Genomic DNA, 16,840 nt, shown 5'->3' on the forward strand with positions numbered 1-16,840 from the left:
TGCTCATTTGGTGACTATTGATCACTGACACCTGACTTCTAATTTAGCTTCCTCAGTTTCCTGTCATCACACAACACCTTGCTGGGAGCAAATAAATCACCATTATGTCACAATTGGTCTATGCGATGTGTAACACAACCATCATCTCACACTAACAATGAGGGAAAAATATAGCATTAAACATTTCCATCTTAGAAAAAAATGTTCACATCATCAACTACTGTCTCTGCAGGGGTTTTAACCTCAACATCACACAACATCTCTGTGGGGCCTTTAAAATCTTTATTGTGATGTTATTGACCTTCATGCTCCCTTATTCATCTTACACTCTGTATATCAACCAACTAAAACTCCCCTCACAGTGGCATGGCCACTCAAACACCCATAAGGGAAAACACCCTAATCTGTTCTGTGATCTCCCATGTTGCATTGCCACACCTACCCATGTTCGTAAGATGAATCCTGTTAGTATTTCATGGAACACCACACCTGGGGCCCATGTATCAACACAAAACCTACATGTCCAACTCACTCTGTATCTCACCAGCTCACAGAAAGCAAAGCACGTACATCTACATCTGTACTAATCAACACTTCAGGATTTGCAGCTCACATTTGATCTGCTCCCACCAGTCCCTACCTTACCTCTATTGCAGAACATATCGCCAAAAAGCCACCAAAATTGTAGAAGTCATATCATTTAAGATCCATTTATCAAACATTGTTACATACCATCTCTGACTCTAACATTGATACACATCATCTCTGTGTGGACGGTAACATCATTATTATCCCACTTCACCTATGGAATTGTCCCGCTTCACCTGTGAAAACTTTAATAGCACCCTTATCAAACATCATCTCTGTGAGAACTTAAACATCAATATGATCAAACGCCATCTCTGTGGGGTCTTCAATCTCATTTTTATCACACACCATCTCTGTAGGGACTTTAATACCATTATAAACACACCATTGCTGTGGGAACTTTAACATCACTATATTCAAACACAATCTCTTTGGGGTTCCGACACCATTTTTATCACACACCATGTCTAAGGGGAGTTTAACTGCATTATGATCACACACTTTCTATGTGGGGACTTCATTGCCACCATTATCACACACAATTCTGTGAGGACCTTAAAGTCATGATAATTACACAGCATCTCTGTCGGCTTTTGAACATCAAAATAATCGCATATCATCTCCTCAGGGACTTCAGCATCATTATCATACTCAATACATTAACTGAAAGGTGGTCTTCTATAGTGAACCTTTGGCATTTTGGTGGTTTTATTGCATGAGACTTTACTAGGTTAGTGGGGGAATCATATGCCAGTATGGTTCTGTGTGGTTTGTGGCAGTGGCACTTCGATTTCTCTCTTTTAAAAGGGGAGAGCCCAAAATCTATTACATGACAGCGCTGTGATACCTGATTAGCCACTGCTTTGGGGGTGAGTGAAATAAATAGAGATGAGAGCTTTGGCAAGGCTCCCTCAGGTTAATTTGGTATTAATAGGCATAAGGCTGCCATGTGTGTAGAGGAATACGTGTGTGTAGTGTACGATAGTAGGAGAAGGAGCGGTAAGTCATTTTTGATGGGGAAGGGAAGATGCTTAATGAGGACAACCATTGAGAAGTTAAATACTAGACTCAAATGTTCAGTTCAAGTTTTTGTTGACCTCTGTGTGACCTCTGGATGGACTTTAAAAATATTCCTATTACACACCATCTCTGTGGGGAACTAAACATCATTGAAATTACACACCATCTCTGCGGGGACTTTAGTGTTATCATAATCACATACCATATCTGTGTGGACATTATTTTGTAATTGTATTTTGTATTTTATCTAGATTTATATAGCTGCTTCTGGCAAAGCGCTTATTACACACTGTCTCTGTGGGGACTGGAGTGTAGTCATAATCACACACCATCTCTGTGGGGAACCTAACATCATTGTAATCACACACCATCTCCGTTGGGACCTTAACTTGATTACAAGCGCACTCCATCTCTGTGGGGACTTTATCATGATTATCGTACCCGATCTCTGTGGAGAATGTAACTTTCCCATAATCATACTTGACCCCTCTGGGAAAGTTAACTCCACTATTATTATACACATTCCAAAAGAAGAAAGCAACACCATTTCCATTCCACCATTTCTAAAAAGGATATATGAGTGAGCAGGGAAGATGATGTCTGTGAAAGAACGAAATCTGAATCTAAATTCATGATTCCTTTTTTGCCACAGTGTGTGAGCCTGGGTCAATCAAGTCATCTCTTGTGCCACAGTTCTCTTTTTCTGGAACATTTTTAACGTTTATAATAGTCTTTAATGCCAGAGACCAAGTGCTTTTTTAAGTTTCAAATGCAAATTAAACATCTTATGGGAAATGCAAAACCAACTGAATCCATCTGTTGTGATACCCATAATGCAGGCAGATACTCACATGTAGATATAAAATGGTATAATGTATACTTAGTACTTTAAAGTAAGCATGTTTACATTTGCTTATGATGCCCTCCATCCCAAATGAGAATAATGAAGTAAGCCCCCACAAAGATGGTAACACACGTTAAAGTCCCCGCAAAGATGGTGCATAAATGTGAGAAAAAATAAGCATTTTTGCAAATATGAATTTCCTGTGTTATGAATTTTTTCTGAACATAATTCTGCTATTAGCCCATTTTTATAACATTGGGAAGGGTTAGTTCCCACAAGGTAGGTTTCCGCACATAGTCCTTACAAGGTAGGTAAAATGTGTGTGTGTGTGTAGCAGCTAATGCCCAAGCACTTAACATCATCATAATTACACACTGTCTCTGTGGGGACTTGAGGATAGTCCTAATCACACACCATCTCTATGGGGACCTTATCATCATTGTAATCACACACCATCTCTGTGGGGACTTTAGGGTTATCATAATCACTTACCATATCTGTGGAGACCATATTTTGTATTTGTATTTCTTGTATTATATTTAGATTTATAGAGTGGCTAATGCCCAAACGCTTAACATCATCATAATTACACACTGTCTCTGTGGGGACTTGGGTATAGTCCTAATCACACACCATCTCTATGGGGACCTTATCATCATTGTAATCACACACCATCTCTGTGGGGACTTTAGGGTTATCATAATCACTTACCATATCTGTGGGGACCATATTTTGTATTTGTATTTCTTGTATTATATTTAGATTCATAGAGCGGCTAATGCCCAAGTGCTTAACATCATCATAATTACACACTGTCTCTGTGGGGACTTGAGTATAGTCCTAATCACACACCATCTCTATGGGGACCTTATCATTATTGTAATCACACACCATCTCTGTGGGGACCTCAACATGATTGCAAGTACACACTCTCTCTGTGGGGACATTATCATGATTATCGCACCTGATTCTGTGGAAAATGTAACTTTTCCATAATCAAACATGACCCCTATAGGAAAGTTAAATCCACTATTATTATACAAATTCCAAAAGAAGAAAGCAACACCATTTCCATTCCACCATTTCTAAAGAGCAGATATGAGTTAGCAGGGAAGATGATGTCTGTGAAAGAATTAAATTTAAATTTAAATTCTTTATTCCTTGTTGGCCACAGTGTGTCAGCCTGGGTCAATCAAGTCATCTCCCCTGTTGCAGTTTTCTTTCCGGAAACATTTTGAGTGTTTATTATAGTGTTTAATGGCAGAAACTAAGTGCCTTTTTAAGTTTCACATGCACATTAAACATCTTATGGGAAATGCCAAACCATCAAAATCCATATGTCATAGCTATAATGGTGGGGGGTTGGGGGGGGGGGGGGTGTAATTCTCCTGTTACTGGGTAGTCAGCAAAAACCGACCTGTCTGACCACTTCTCTGTCACTGTTCAATTTGCATTGCCATCTCTTATAGCTCGGAAAAATAATCTCTGTCTCTAGTAGGGACTATAATAAAGTCCTGCATGGAGACTCGAAATCCTGTCTTTAAATTCTCATGGAATCTACTTCTGATCATGAGTCCCCTGATTATTTGGTTTCAGAATTTGAAAGATCCTTTACAGAACTATTGAATCCCGTAGCACTGGTGACATCTAATACTGGATAGGCTGGGATTGGATCCCTGGCGTTAATGGCGCTGGATTTGACTGTTGTCACATATTAAGGTGATGCCTGCACGTAGGCTCTCGCGATCACTGCTGAACACAATCAGGTTTTCATATTGCTTGTTTTGATTGGTTGTTTAAGGGGCCAATTAGTTGCCTGGGTCTTGCAAGTAAGTATTGGTACATTTGCAGGACGAGAAAATGCTAACACGTGCTTTGACCAGGTGTCTTTATCAAAGCGGAGAAGTGCAGGAGGGCGGGCGAGGGGGGTTTAATAGCTGGATCGAATTCGCAAATCATACGATCGCCGTGAGCTGAGACCTTTCAAGGATGTCAGGCAGCATTTCCTCACTTTGCATGGCCAAGTGCAAAAGTGCAGGGCAAAAGGTAGTGAACACACGTGTACGCTGCCTTTTCCCTGCACATGTGCACTCTGCCGTGCAAATGACAAACATTTGGAGCTGGTACCTGGCTATGCCTGAGCGCAAATGTACCAGGTACCCCCGCCAAGTCACAAATTGGAGCAAACTGACCTCCTCTGCATTTACTACATTCCTGCCTGAAGCCTTTGTCTGATATACTGCCCATGTTTACTATGTCCTTGCTCTGAATCTAGACTCCATTATACTTCCAAAGTTCACGACCTACAAGCCATGAATCCTTGCTCTAATATATATTGTCATGTTTACCACTTGCAGGACATGAATCATTGCTCTTATCCTATCATGTTTACAATATCATAGCTTTGAATTGTTTCTTTGTTACCACATTGAGGCAGTAAATCTAAATCCTTGGTTCAACTCTCTTATCCATGTTGATCATGCTCTTAATTTTCAGGCAACCATCCTATGAACGGCGCATATCCGGTCTGCGTTTAATTCGCCATGAACTGAATTCTTAGGCTATTTGCCTGTCAGTATTTACTATTCTATTGGTGCCTTGATCAGTTATCATGTCCACAATAATCAAATTCAAGACCCCTTCTGTCATGTTCATCTTTGCCAGATCAAGGTCCTAAGCCCTTGGCTTTGTCATGCTGTTCGTGTTTGCCACTTTTAGGGCACGGAAAGATACGCATAAACATGGTTTTTAGGTGTGGTTCCTGAATTTCACTTAAGCACCACTGCGGCGAGGCTGTTTTTTTCCTCTATAGAGGGATGGATTTAACATGCATCAGACTGTGCACGCTTTCATAATTTCTGTGCTGTTGCAAAACATTCTACATTCATCCATGCTTCTCCTACTACCCATATAACAACAGGACAAGGAAAGTGGGAACAAGGAGGACTTCCCAGATTAGGTGCCTAGAGCACAGTGAGTCGCAGTGGTCCTGTCCCATGTGCCTCACTACTCACTTAGTCTGGGAAAGGCCGAACCAACAGACACCCCGTGCGACTTTCCCCATGCCTTGCCCACTTTACTGGTTCTCTTGCCACAGTCAGATGGACCTAATAAGCAAGAGGGATGGGGACAGCAGATGTCGTGCCCACCTGCCCCAGCTGAATGCAAAATCCTCCTGTCTTGCCCTCCTCCATAGAGCTGCTGCCTAAGGGAGCAACCTAGGGGAGTGACAAGAGTTGGGTGTGAAGGAAAGTGTCTCAGCTCCATTCCCGACCTTTCCTTATGTTAGAGTGGACGAGGCCAGTGGAGTTTGGAGGTGGACGAGGCCAGTGGAGTTTGGAGGTGCTTCATTGTTTTCACCAGAGCTGACCCTTCTGTAATGCCGTGCATGGGCAGGGACAGCAGGCAGTATGAACGCTCTTACTTCCACATGGGCCACATCCATGGTCTTTGTTTCTAGGAACCTGGGAGGCAGCCTGTGACAAAAGCCCAAACTGTTTGCTTTGCCAATACTTGCTTTCCTTTGCCTTCAGTTAGTGTACTTCTTTCCTAAAGGTCCACAATCCTGGAGAATGTGGGGCAGATCCGCCTGCAGAAGCAACTGTGGGAGAAGGACACCGCGTTGCGCCTCCTAAAAGAAGAGTTTGTGCAACTGCAAGAGGTGGGTTACTTCAAGCTCTCTCTTTCTCCCCCATTGTGTTCTCCCGTTCATCCTTTCATCTGCTGAGTGGCTCTCTGTAATTTGGGGTTTGTGTAGTGCTAGCTAACCCCAGCTTTGACGCACCAGTGCGGAAGGCTGGAAGGGGATGGAAGGGTTGTTACGGGACAGCATCTAAAGGAGGACCAGGAAGCATGTCAAAACAAAGTCAGGTTTCACACCCAGCCAACCCACAAGAGTTCCTTAGATTTGATGAGACTCACACATGAAAGTCAGTTTCATTCCGGTTTCATAGACTTTAGTTCAGTCTCACTCTCTGTAAAGCTTTCTCACCCCTGATCGTAGACCTTAATTTATTTATTATTATTTTTGTTTATTGTGTTTTAGCCATAACAAAGAAGACACAATTATGATTTTTAACACATGTATAACATAAAAATCTCATAAATTAAGAATCTTGAGGCAGAATATTTTACACACTCATGAATACTACACAAGCAAACAGTAAAGTAAGTAAAAGACACAGATCATAATATAATAACACATATCTTTACATAAACTCTACGTATATAAGTATTAAAAATATTGTTCTGATAGAATCAGTTAAATTGATCTCAGACAAAAAAACATCTCAACGACTTAGAACATAATAAAAAAGAGGAAAAGGAATCACAAAAGCAAACATGCACTTTATATTTGGATCAAAATCGACATAAAGCAAAAGATTTGAAAAAAGACAGACATTCAGGCTGTTTCGAGAGAAAAGAAGCCCCCAAATAAAAATAGTTCTGTACACCCCTGATCGTAGACCTTAATGTAGACTCACAAGCCTGAATCGGGTCTAATTTCAAGCCCGCTTTAAGAATCTCGCACACGTTATGGTGCTGATGTTGCTCCTGTGTATAATTTGGCAGTGGGGCCGGTTATGTTTACACTGTAATGTAAGCTGGTCCCGGCTGCCAGATTTTCTTCATTTGCACTGTGGGATGTAAATGTACAGGACAAAAGGCAGAGTAGAAGCATGTCATATGTCTCTTTAATAATGCAAAGCAATTAGAGCTGCAGAGTCCTCTTTTTTAGGGGGCTGTGTGGCTGAGGACTACTACAAACACATGGGTGAAGAAAACGCCACAAAAACAGCTACCCGCCTACACACGTACTAGGTGTGACTGGTTGCAAACTGTGCTACCTTTCATGTCGGTTGAATAATTATGACAGAAGTAATAGAGATATACATCTTTTAATTTATAGAAAACACTCAATAAGATTTATATTAAAAAAAGACAAAAATGCATTTTGTTTGTACATAACTTCACATAAAAAACATATAATGGAAATCAGTATTTTCAACCAAAACATTTTTTTTTAACTTAACACAATCATTGTGTACTGGTGATGTTGTGAGGTTAGTAAAAGTGTGAGGTGAACATCTTGTTGTTGAATGAAACCTCGGAAAACAATTTGTTTGTCCTTGACTCTGTCAACACCAGAGAGTGTGTTTCTGGGTCCTAGCGGAAATTAATTGGACAAAAGAACAGGCTCTGTAGCTGGTTTTTAAAGATGCTATCAGGCGTGTGCTGGACCCGTCTTCAGGACTTTATATGCAAATGTTCAGAATTGGATCGTAATTATTCACCCGACATGAAAGGTAGCACAGTTTGCAACCAGTCACACCTACTACGTGTGTAGGCGGGTAGCTGTTTTTGTGGCATTTTCATCACCCATATGTCTCTTTAAGCCAGGTCACGCTGTCACAAAGAACTCTACCCAACCCCCACCTGTCTTTTGCATCTGCTTTTTGGAAGAACCCTCCCAAAGCCAGTCTATCATGAGCGAAGGTGAGGTGGGAAGGGTAGGTGAGCATGTGGGGGGTGTCATTGTTTCACCCTTTGCTTGGATACACTACAACAGGGGGCAAAGGTTCAAGGTGTAAGCGATTAGCCAGCCATATGAAGTCCCTTGCTACCTGAATGCTATAGATATCCACAGCATGCCATTTCTGACTCTCCATGAATCAAATATCCCTAACCTATAGCTAGTGGCGAGTGCACATTGTGTACCCTGCAGTACAACAACCATGGTGGTGGGAATAGATGGCCCATGCCCTTCAACTTTGCACTTGATGCTCTTTAAAATAGAGCGGATCTGCTTTGCTGGTCATGAACTATAACATTCGATTTTAATGGGTCATTGGGACACAAGAAACTTTGTTCCCACGCCAAACTCCTTGCAAACCACATTGGCCATCGCTTCTCAATGCATTGGAGGGGTCAGATGGTGAAAAGCACAGGCTTGGGGATCGAACTAGATAGCTTTTAGGCATGACCGCAACGTGCCCTAGGTTTTGAAATCCAAGGTGGTCTAAAGTTGGTATGATAATTTTGTTTGTTTTGTATTTGGATTTCTGCTTCATGTGAAGAGTTATGCTCCGCATTCCTATACCATTGTTGACTTAAAGGCCCCTCTTCCGAAGGCTTGTGGTTGAAGTCCTGCTACTTGGTAGGATTCTGGACTTCTGGACCCAGGGCGTGAGAAGCACTTGTTAAGTATTTTAACTAATTGGTGGCTTTTTTGCAGTGCCATTGCGCTTCACCATGCTCCCCGTCACTTAGACCCAGCTCCACTTGTCCGCACTCAACGCATCCGATTGGTGTTCCAGGCCACAAGACCCAGAACACCAAAAGGACTTTGTGACGGTTCCAGTAATTAAAAACAACTGACTCCCCATGGAGTCTGAACTGTAGAACAAGCCAAAGTGATTTACCATAACCACCATGGGGTGGCACTACATAACTCGGTTTCTCGAAAGGGTATGCTTGGATTGCAGGTGTTAGCCCTGAAGAAAGAGACTACTCTGAAATGTATTGGCTTTGCAACTGCATACTGCATTCTGAAGAGATTTACTGAGTTTAATCTACTGTACATTGTATAGAAATGGGTTGTCATTCATTAATGTACTACAACACCTTTAATAAGATGAGCATTTAAAATTTGATTACTTACTTACTGTGAGCATCAGGTTGGAACAGGGTTATCCCTGACCCTCTTTGTTGGTTCCAGTAATTCTCCCATTTCCTGGCCTCCACCACAAAGAGGAGACTTTCCAGGGCATTAGCAGCCCTTGTTGGGTATGTGCACTTGTTAGGGGCATTTTTGCAGCACCATTAATGCTGAACTATGCTCCCTGGCCTTGAGACCTAGCTCCACCTCCCGCTGCCCACCCTTGTCGCATCCGATTCATTTATTATTTTTATTTATTTATTTATTTGTAACGCGCCGTAGCTCGCAAGCATCAGGGCGCGAAAAAGACACGAGGACGAAGATTAACAGGACGACACAAAAGAAAGTAAAGAGAGGGGGGCAGAAAGATGGCAACATGATTCGGTGTAGAAATTGCCTAGTTATTTGAAGAAAATGGTCTTCAGATGCCTCCTAAAGAGTTGGGTGTTGCTTTCCAGTCTAAGGCTGCAAGGCAGTTTGCTCCAGTGGGAAGTTGCCAAACTCGGAAAAGCTCGACCGAGACCAGTGGCTTTGCCTGGAAGGCTAGGATTGATCAGCCCTTGCTTGGCGGATCTCAAGCTACGACTTGGCTCATACCACCTGAACTTTTTCTTAAGGTATGCTGGTGCCGTGCCGTAGAGACATCGGTGGGTTAGGGTTAGTGATTTAAACAGGATCCGTTCCTTCACTGCCAACCAATGGAGATCATTTCTGTCCTTGGTGATGTGTTCTCGCTTAGATTTGTTAGTGATGGACCTGACAGCATTATTCTGAATAATCTGGCATTGTTTCAGGCAATTATTGCTAGCGCCAAGCATTAACGCGTTACCATAGTCCAAGCGAGACAGGATGGTAGCTCTCCCTATCGTGGCACTGTTCTTGATGTTAAGAAATTGTCTGATCTGGCAGAGAAGCTTTTGATAATATTGACAATTTCGCTTTAAATAAGCGGTTTGGGCTTCTGCACCTAGGGAAGATTGTTAATAAATACCTAGGGTTTTGGCCTTATTTGATACCTTAATGGTGGAGTCTTTTATAGTGAAGGTGGAATAGTCCGAGCCAAGGTTTTTTAATGCTTTAGCACTTCCAAAGGTCATAAGTTCCGTTTTAGAACTATTAAGACACATCCAGTGTGTTAACATCCAGTTTTCAATGGTGTTATAGATAATCGATAACTTCTCGTTGTCTAAGGAATGGTTTCCACTCAACTCTAAGATGAGCTGTGTATCGTCAGCGAGATTGGTGAAAAAAATTCTAAGCTGAGATAGAAGAGTACAAAGGCAACGGATGTATAAATTGAAAAGCAAAGGAGAGAAACTGGCTCCTTGAGAGACGCCGCAGTCTACAGGTTTGGGTGAGGTGGAGTGACCTGCCCAGTTGATTTTTGAGTTCCTGTCTTCTAGGAATGATGATACCCAATCTATTGCATCATGGGAGCAGTTACGAGCTGCGCCTAGGGCCTCTCGGAGCTTCCCATGATCTAACAAATCGAAAGCCGCCGAGAGGTCCAAGAGGATTAACAAACCTGTTTTGCCTCTGTCTAGGATACTCAGCATTTCTGTCTGTAAGTCCAGCAATGCTGACTCTGTGCTATGGGCACCTCTAAAACCCGATTGGTATTCCAGGTCACGAGACCCAGAAAACCAAAAGGACTTGGCGACGGTTCCCATAGTTCTCCGATTTCCAAGCCTCTGCCACTAAGAGGAGACTTCCCATGGCATGAGCAGCCCTTGTTAGGTATTTTAACTCATTGGGGGCATTTTTGCAGCACCATTAACACTTCACTGTGCTCCCTGGCCATGGGACATGGCTCCACCTCCCTACTCCCACTGCTCACCATTGCCCCCATCTGATTGGTGTTCTAGGTCACGAGACCCGGAACACCATATTGGAAGCTCTCCGCCAGGGCAGCCCCCAAAGGGAACCTTCCTTTGGGCGCCTACCATCCCTATTTGCCTGCTCACCTTGGCATCCCAACCCTGCCAGATGCCACACTCGCCCTCTGCAGCTACTTCCAGGTAAGAGACATCATCATTGAATCTTACCACTGCCGTAGTTAACTGCACCCGCACTGTGCTTCTCACAGTGTTTCAAGTGTAAATTTGTTACAGTGTAACCAGCCATTGCCTATATTCAGCCACACATGCATTCCCCCAGTAGGCTCCAAATGTATGTCTGCTGTTTTGATTCTTGCCACTGTTGTGTCTTGCCACATTTGCATTTCTCTTCCCTCAGTGTTCCCAGGGTATGTTTTCTGTTTTGAATCTCATCACTGATGTGTTTTGCCACACTCACATTTATCCTCCCACAGTGTTTCCAGGGGTGGGTTTGCTCTTTTGAATTCTTGCCACTGTTTGGTCGCTTCAGTGTTTCTTCATTCAGATCCTCAAGCACTGCATTCCATGGAATACAGTTGTGCCCCACTTTTAGTTCGGTTTACACAGCCACAAACATCTTCAATATACACCGTTTACTACTCCCACCCTAAACATACCCTGGTACCTCCAACAGAATACAGCTGAGTCGCATGCAAAATTAGGTCTAGCTGTACATGGGTGCTTTGTGAAGTTTGAAGTTCATAACTATTTGGGTGTATGAATAAACTGCGAAAAATGATAGCTCACTCAAGCAAGGTCATGCCGCAATCAAAGTAGTGTCCTCAGACCTGCCATAAATCACTGAATCAGAAAATATATATTTTACGGTGGTTATCTGTAAATTCAAGAAGGTTGTTATGTTGTGACTTTCTGAGAAAGAAAAATATTCCCATTGATTTCATTTCCAAAATCCTGCCTTTCAAATTAAAAAGCCAAACAAAATGCCCAATATTTTCCCAGTCCCTAAACCTTGCCCCTAAATGTGTGGGGTGTCACATATAACTGATGCCCGGGGGTAGGGGTGATGGGAGAAAAGAGCATTTTTATAAATTAATTAATGACTGTGTGTTTTTAAAGTTTCCTATGTGTTGATGCGCAGAGAAATCCCATGTGTGATCTAATTTAAAATTCAACCTGTGTTTTGCTGTTGCAACTGAAAGTTTACTATGAAATACATGCCACTCTATTAATGTGAGTACATTTCATATGGGATTATTGTGTTGTGCCATGCAGTGGGTGGCTTGTGTTATTGTGATGCAGCTATTATTAATTCTATAATTTAAATAAATCGATATTACCTTCTTCTGTACACTGGCCTAGTTATTGGCTGATTGGTGGCACAGAGGAGGAAGCAGAGTGGTGTTAGACAGGTTGGAAACCTGACCAAGTCTGAATCTGTTATGTGTTTTACTGTGCGACACCTTGATTGGGGAAGGAAGGAACTCCCTGAGTTGAGAGCTTCCATCCAATAAATCATTATAAAGGTCCTACATGAACTAATTTAGGGACTGTGCTGCATACTCCTGTGGACAACAACACACCCAAATATGCAATGATATGTATTAACTCACAAAGAGGAAAAAAGCAATAGGTGGTAAAATCCATGTTATGCCCTCCATTAAAGATAATACTATGCATATACATCAACAGATTTTGTTTTAATAAACATTAATGAAAACACTGCCTGGTAGGATAAAATTGATGCTCCAGTGCAAAGCATTGCAAATAAATCATATACAAATACTTAGAACAAAATCAGGTAATGTCATACAATCAGGTATTTCTGTACAAAGTGCTGCTCCTTCTCAATCGTTATGAAATTATCAAAAAAAGTTTTACAGGAATGATGTAAAAAACTATGCGTTTTGGGTCCCTCTCTGTAACCTTGATCAAAAATGGTAATCTCTGATGTCCTGTAAAATATAAAAGGACAGAAGAGTATTTTATATAAATGCAGCAGTTGAGAAAGCTGGATAGACTTGAGAGTCATTTACAAACAAGGCCAGCAGGAAGACAATTCTTAAAATAAGTCAGGAAGGGTTGCAGGTAGGTTGACAGCCCATGAAGTGTAGTCGCAGGCAGGAGCAGAAAAGGACAAGCAGATCACTGCTAAGGAGAGTGCGGTCAGCAAGCGCAGGTAGGAGCAGAGAGCAGGATGTCGGGTAAGCAGGGAAGCATCTCCTTGTTCATGTTGCCCAAGGCGCATCTATTGTGTCATTCTTTTCTTCCACTTTGAGTTTCAATTAGAGTCATGGATGCTTGTGAATCACTGAAAGCATCTTATCTGACATCTGTGCCATTTGCACCACCAGTACGTTAAAGTCATGTTTCAAAAAATGCCATGGGCCTCATTACAAGTCCGGCGATAACCGTGCCGGTAAAACCGGCAGGTTGCCGCAAGACCTACAATTAATTACCGCCACCTGACTTGCCTGAAACACCGGGGCATTACAGCCCTGGCGGTCCGGTAAATCAGGCGGTTGTAATTGTTAATCCCCATTCTCATTTGAGTCCCATAGCACTCAATGGGAATGGGGACCATGGAAACACCTGCACCGTTAATACCGATGCCGGTGACTCCAGGAAAGTCTGCTCGCGGGTGCCGTTCCGCCCGCCAGGGCAGACCGGGCGCGCGGAATGGCACCTGCCAGCAGACTTGTAGTTTGCCGGTCCGGAAACAATGGTGGCAGTAAGCTTACCGCCACTGTTGTTTCCGGACCGGCAAAGTTGTAATGAAGGCTATGTCTCAGAACAGGCAGTATACTGTCAACTGATTAGTGTAGTGGAAATAGTCCCTTCTAAATGGATTAAGAGTCCTCCCATCACATTTCAGTGAAAACAATATCTGGATGTGTTCCTTAATGAAATCATTGCACATAATGTTTTATACGTTTCCTTCAACCAGTGATACTGTTGGTGATGCTGTCAGTGTGCACAGATGTCAATAGCCTCTTTATCTCTTGCATGACCACTGTAGCTACAGAGCATTTCCACTCAGTGAAATCTACACTTTATAGCCACATTCCTCTGTTGCTTACTCTACCTACTCCCTTTTATGCAACCAGATCATCCTTCATGCTACTCAACAGCCATCCCTTGGGTGTTGAAGCAGAATCATCTCACCTACCATTCTCTACTATACCTTGTCAATCTGAGCCCTGAATTCCTTTTTCCTTGCTCCTGGGAACATTGAAGGCATGATAGGTAAGTCTGTTGGATGTTTCTACGTTCTGATCCAGCTATTTGCATTCATCTATCAGCTTCACATCTAAACTGTCTAGCTCTCGTTTTATGCCAGGCACCTCTTAAATTCCACTTCTATGTGGTTGATCATTGCTTGTGGTGCTGTGACTGTTGGTCTTGGAATTACCTGTGGTCACATAGAAACTCAGACAAACATTGTAAAGGCCCTCTCTCCTCTCTGGTGCACCTCTATGTGGATTATAAGGCTCAGCAGATAAGTGGGGCAGGGATGGCAGGATGAAATGCAGGAACTGACGCCTAACCTCATACCTAGGACTGGAAAGGCATTGATTGGCGATTGCTTCGGGGTCAGAAGTTCAGGAACCCAGCATGCCCCAATGTGTCTGGAGAATCGATACAGGTGGGCCTATCACTATTTTACAGAACTCTGGATTTCTTCCCATCTCCCTTTGTCTCAGGCTTCAGTAGGTACAAGGTTTATTGAGTTCAACGGGCGCTGGGCTACACCACTGGGAGGCAACGCAGATGAGGAAATAATGAGAAAAAGATTCATGAATCTACAAGAGTGGATGGTGACTACAAAGACAGATTTGTAGGGTTGATGAAGATGGATCTTTGTATCAAGCAGTCTGGAGTTGTCCACCACAACTCATCATGCAGAAATGATGTCACAATGCACCTCACCTCTTTCCTTTCTGCCTGTCATTGCGGAGGCATTTTGGTTTAGGATTCTGCCATATCCTGCAGATCCCATTGTGCACAAAGTAGGGATTGCCTTACGACCCGCTTCCTCATCCAGTGCACTACCTCCCTAGAAAACATAGGGGCCCCTTCCTGCACAGAACTCTTAACTCTGCCTGAGCTAGTCAGACTTTGTTAGAACCCCACCTCCCTGGTTTCATTTTGCAGATTCTAATTAGTCCCCACCTCTTTGTCTGAAAATATAATAAAGACTTCCTTTTGTGCCATTTTGGCCCACCCTCACATTGTTATCCTGCCATCTTGAGCAGCATCATAGAGCTAAGTGCCTTTATTCCTGGTTTCACCCACAGGAGGAGAAGAACTGTAGATCTGCCCTCTTTTGCTTTGCCCATACGTGGGCTTACATGTGGTTTGCCACTGCTCAGTTCATTTTTGCTATCTTAAAAATTCACTCGAAAACCCTTATATGCAGGGACGTCATTTCACCAGAATGCCAGACTCAGCGGAAGTGACATCACACAACCTTTGACCACTGATGACATCACAGGAAGTGATGTCATTTGACCACCAGCCAGGAGTGAAATATCGGAAAGAAAGGGAACATGACCTTTTACCCCTTGGCAAAACAGGAAGTGGCATCACATAGCATTGGTCCTAAGTACGCTACAAAAAATATGGTTACGATATCACTATAATGTGATGTACATTTGATCACCATATGTATTGTTAATATCAGTCTGAATAGGGCCCATATTACCAAATTACTGTGAATGCAAGCAGACGTCCAAAGACAAATGATAATGATGTGTTACTATATAGCACTTACGCTTAAGCGCTTTCTATACAAAAAATATACATACAATCTCACCCAACCTGTGTTGGTAGTTATTCATCGACCTCGGAAGGATGAAAGGATGAGTTGAGGTGTTTAAGAACCGACTAAATCAGTAACTCACCGCCTGAAGTGTGTCTGAAATAAATGTTTAATGAGTCTAGCAATTATTTTATAGAATTACAGAAAGAAAAATGATTTGTTATTCCTATTCTTTCTTATTTAGGGTCACTGCTCAAAGTATTGTACTTGTGGAACCCCCTGTTTTTTAAGAGACCTGAACAAGAAAGCCACCCACTCCAAAAATAAAGAGCCACATTGTGCTGGCCACAACTCAGGAGCTTACATAAAAGAAAGAAAATCATTTTAAAAAGAAATATTTTTTTAGGGGTAGCAAGGGATAGCACAGGGGTAGCAAGGGAGACCTCAGGGGTCGCAGTTGCGACCCTGGTTCCCCCAAATGACATCCCTGCTTGTATGAAATAATATTCCAATTGTGCTGTGCACCGTTATTTTCGATTCATTGAATTGGGTCTCATTACAAGTTTGGCAGTGCTGGAAAAAATAGCAGTAAAACTTTGAAAGTAAAGTGTAGGATATGCCAACAGCATGCAGATGGATATAAATCCTACAATTGCCTTTAAAAACAGGTAGATTTGCTGCGGATGGAATCACTGTCCATGGTAAATCTGTTAAATACCCACTGGAGTCCAACTGAATCCAAAAATGGAGATTTCCACTGCCATGCCAACACTGGTAATAGAGGGGAAATCCTCCGGACCAAGTGGTGATAACGCTAATCGAGTTTGGCAGTATTTCCGAAGCAGTGCCATGGGATTATGTCCAACCTCATTGTGTTCAATTAAAAATAAAAATTCAGTCAATACCTCTAGTCCCTAAATTGCATACCAACTGTATGAATCCAAATGAGTGCTAGGACCAGAAGTAAACCATGTCTTCACAAACTTTAGCTGTGGGAGAAAGGAAAAGGTCAATTCGTTCAGTGCTCTTAGATGCTCCATCCCAGATGAACACAAAGTTGAGAAACAGTTACTTCCGCAGTGGCACCAGAACAGGCCGGGTTATGGCAACTTGTTAAAGCAAAACATCCAAGC

At 42.5% G+C, this 16,840-nt stretch overlaps 1 protein-coding gene across 8 annotated transcripts in view; it reads left to right on the forward strand.

Annotated features, from left to right (window-relative positions):
- Positions 1–16,840, forward strand: part of RPGRIP1 (RPGR interacting protein 1) — a 638,645-nt gene that overhangs the window by 171,810 nt on the left and 449,995 nt on the right. For all 8 annotated transcript variants that reach the window (XM_069633891.1, XM_069633894.1, XM_069633896.1 and 5 more), the window contains one exon: positions 6,008–6,113. In XM_069633891.1, coding sequence (XP_069489992.1) covers positions 6,008–6,113 — 106 coding nt within the window. The remainder of the gene's footprint in view (positions 1–6,007; positions 6,114–16,840) is intronic.

The sequence above is a fragment of the Ambystoma mexicanum genome, chromosome 13 (genome assembly GCF_040938575.1).
Source record: "Ambystoma mexicanum isolate Mex_15411 chromosome 13, UKY_AmexF1_1, whole genome shotgun sequence".
NCBI classification, from domain to species: domain Eukaryota; kingdom Metazoa; phylum Chordata; class Amphibia; order Caudata; family Ambystomatidae; genus Ambystoma; species Ambystoma mexicanum.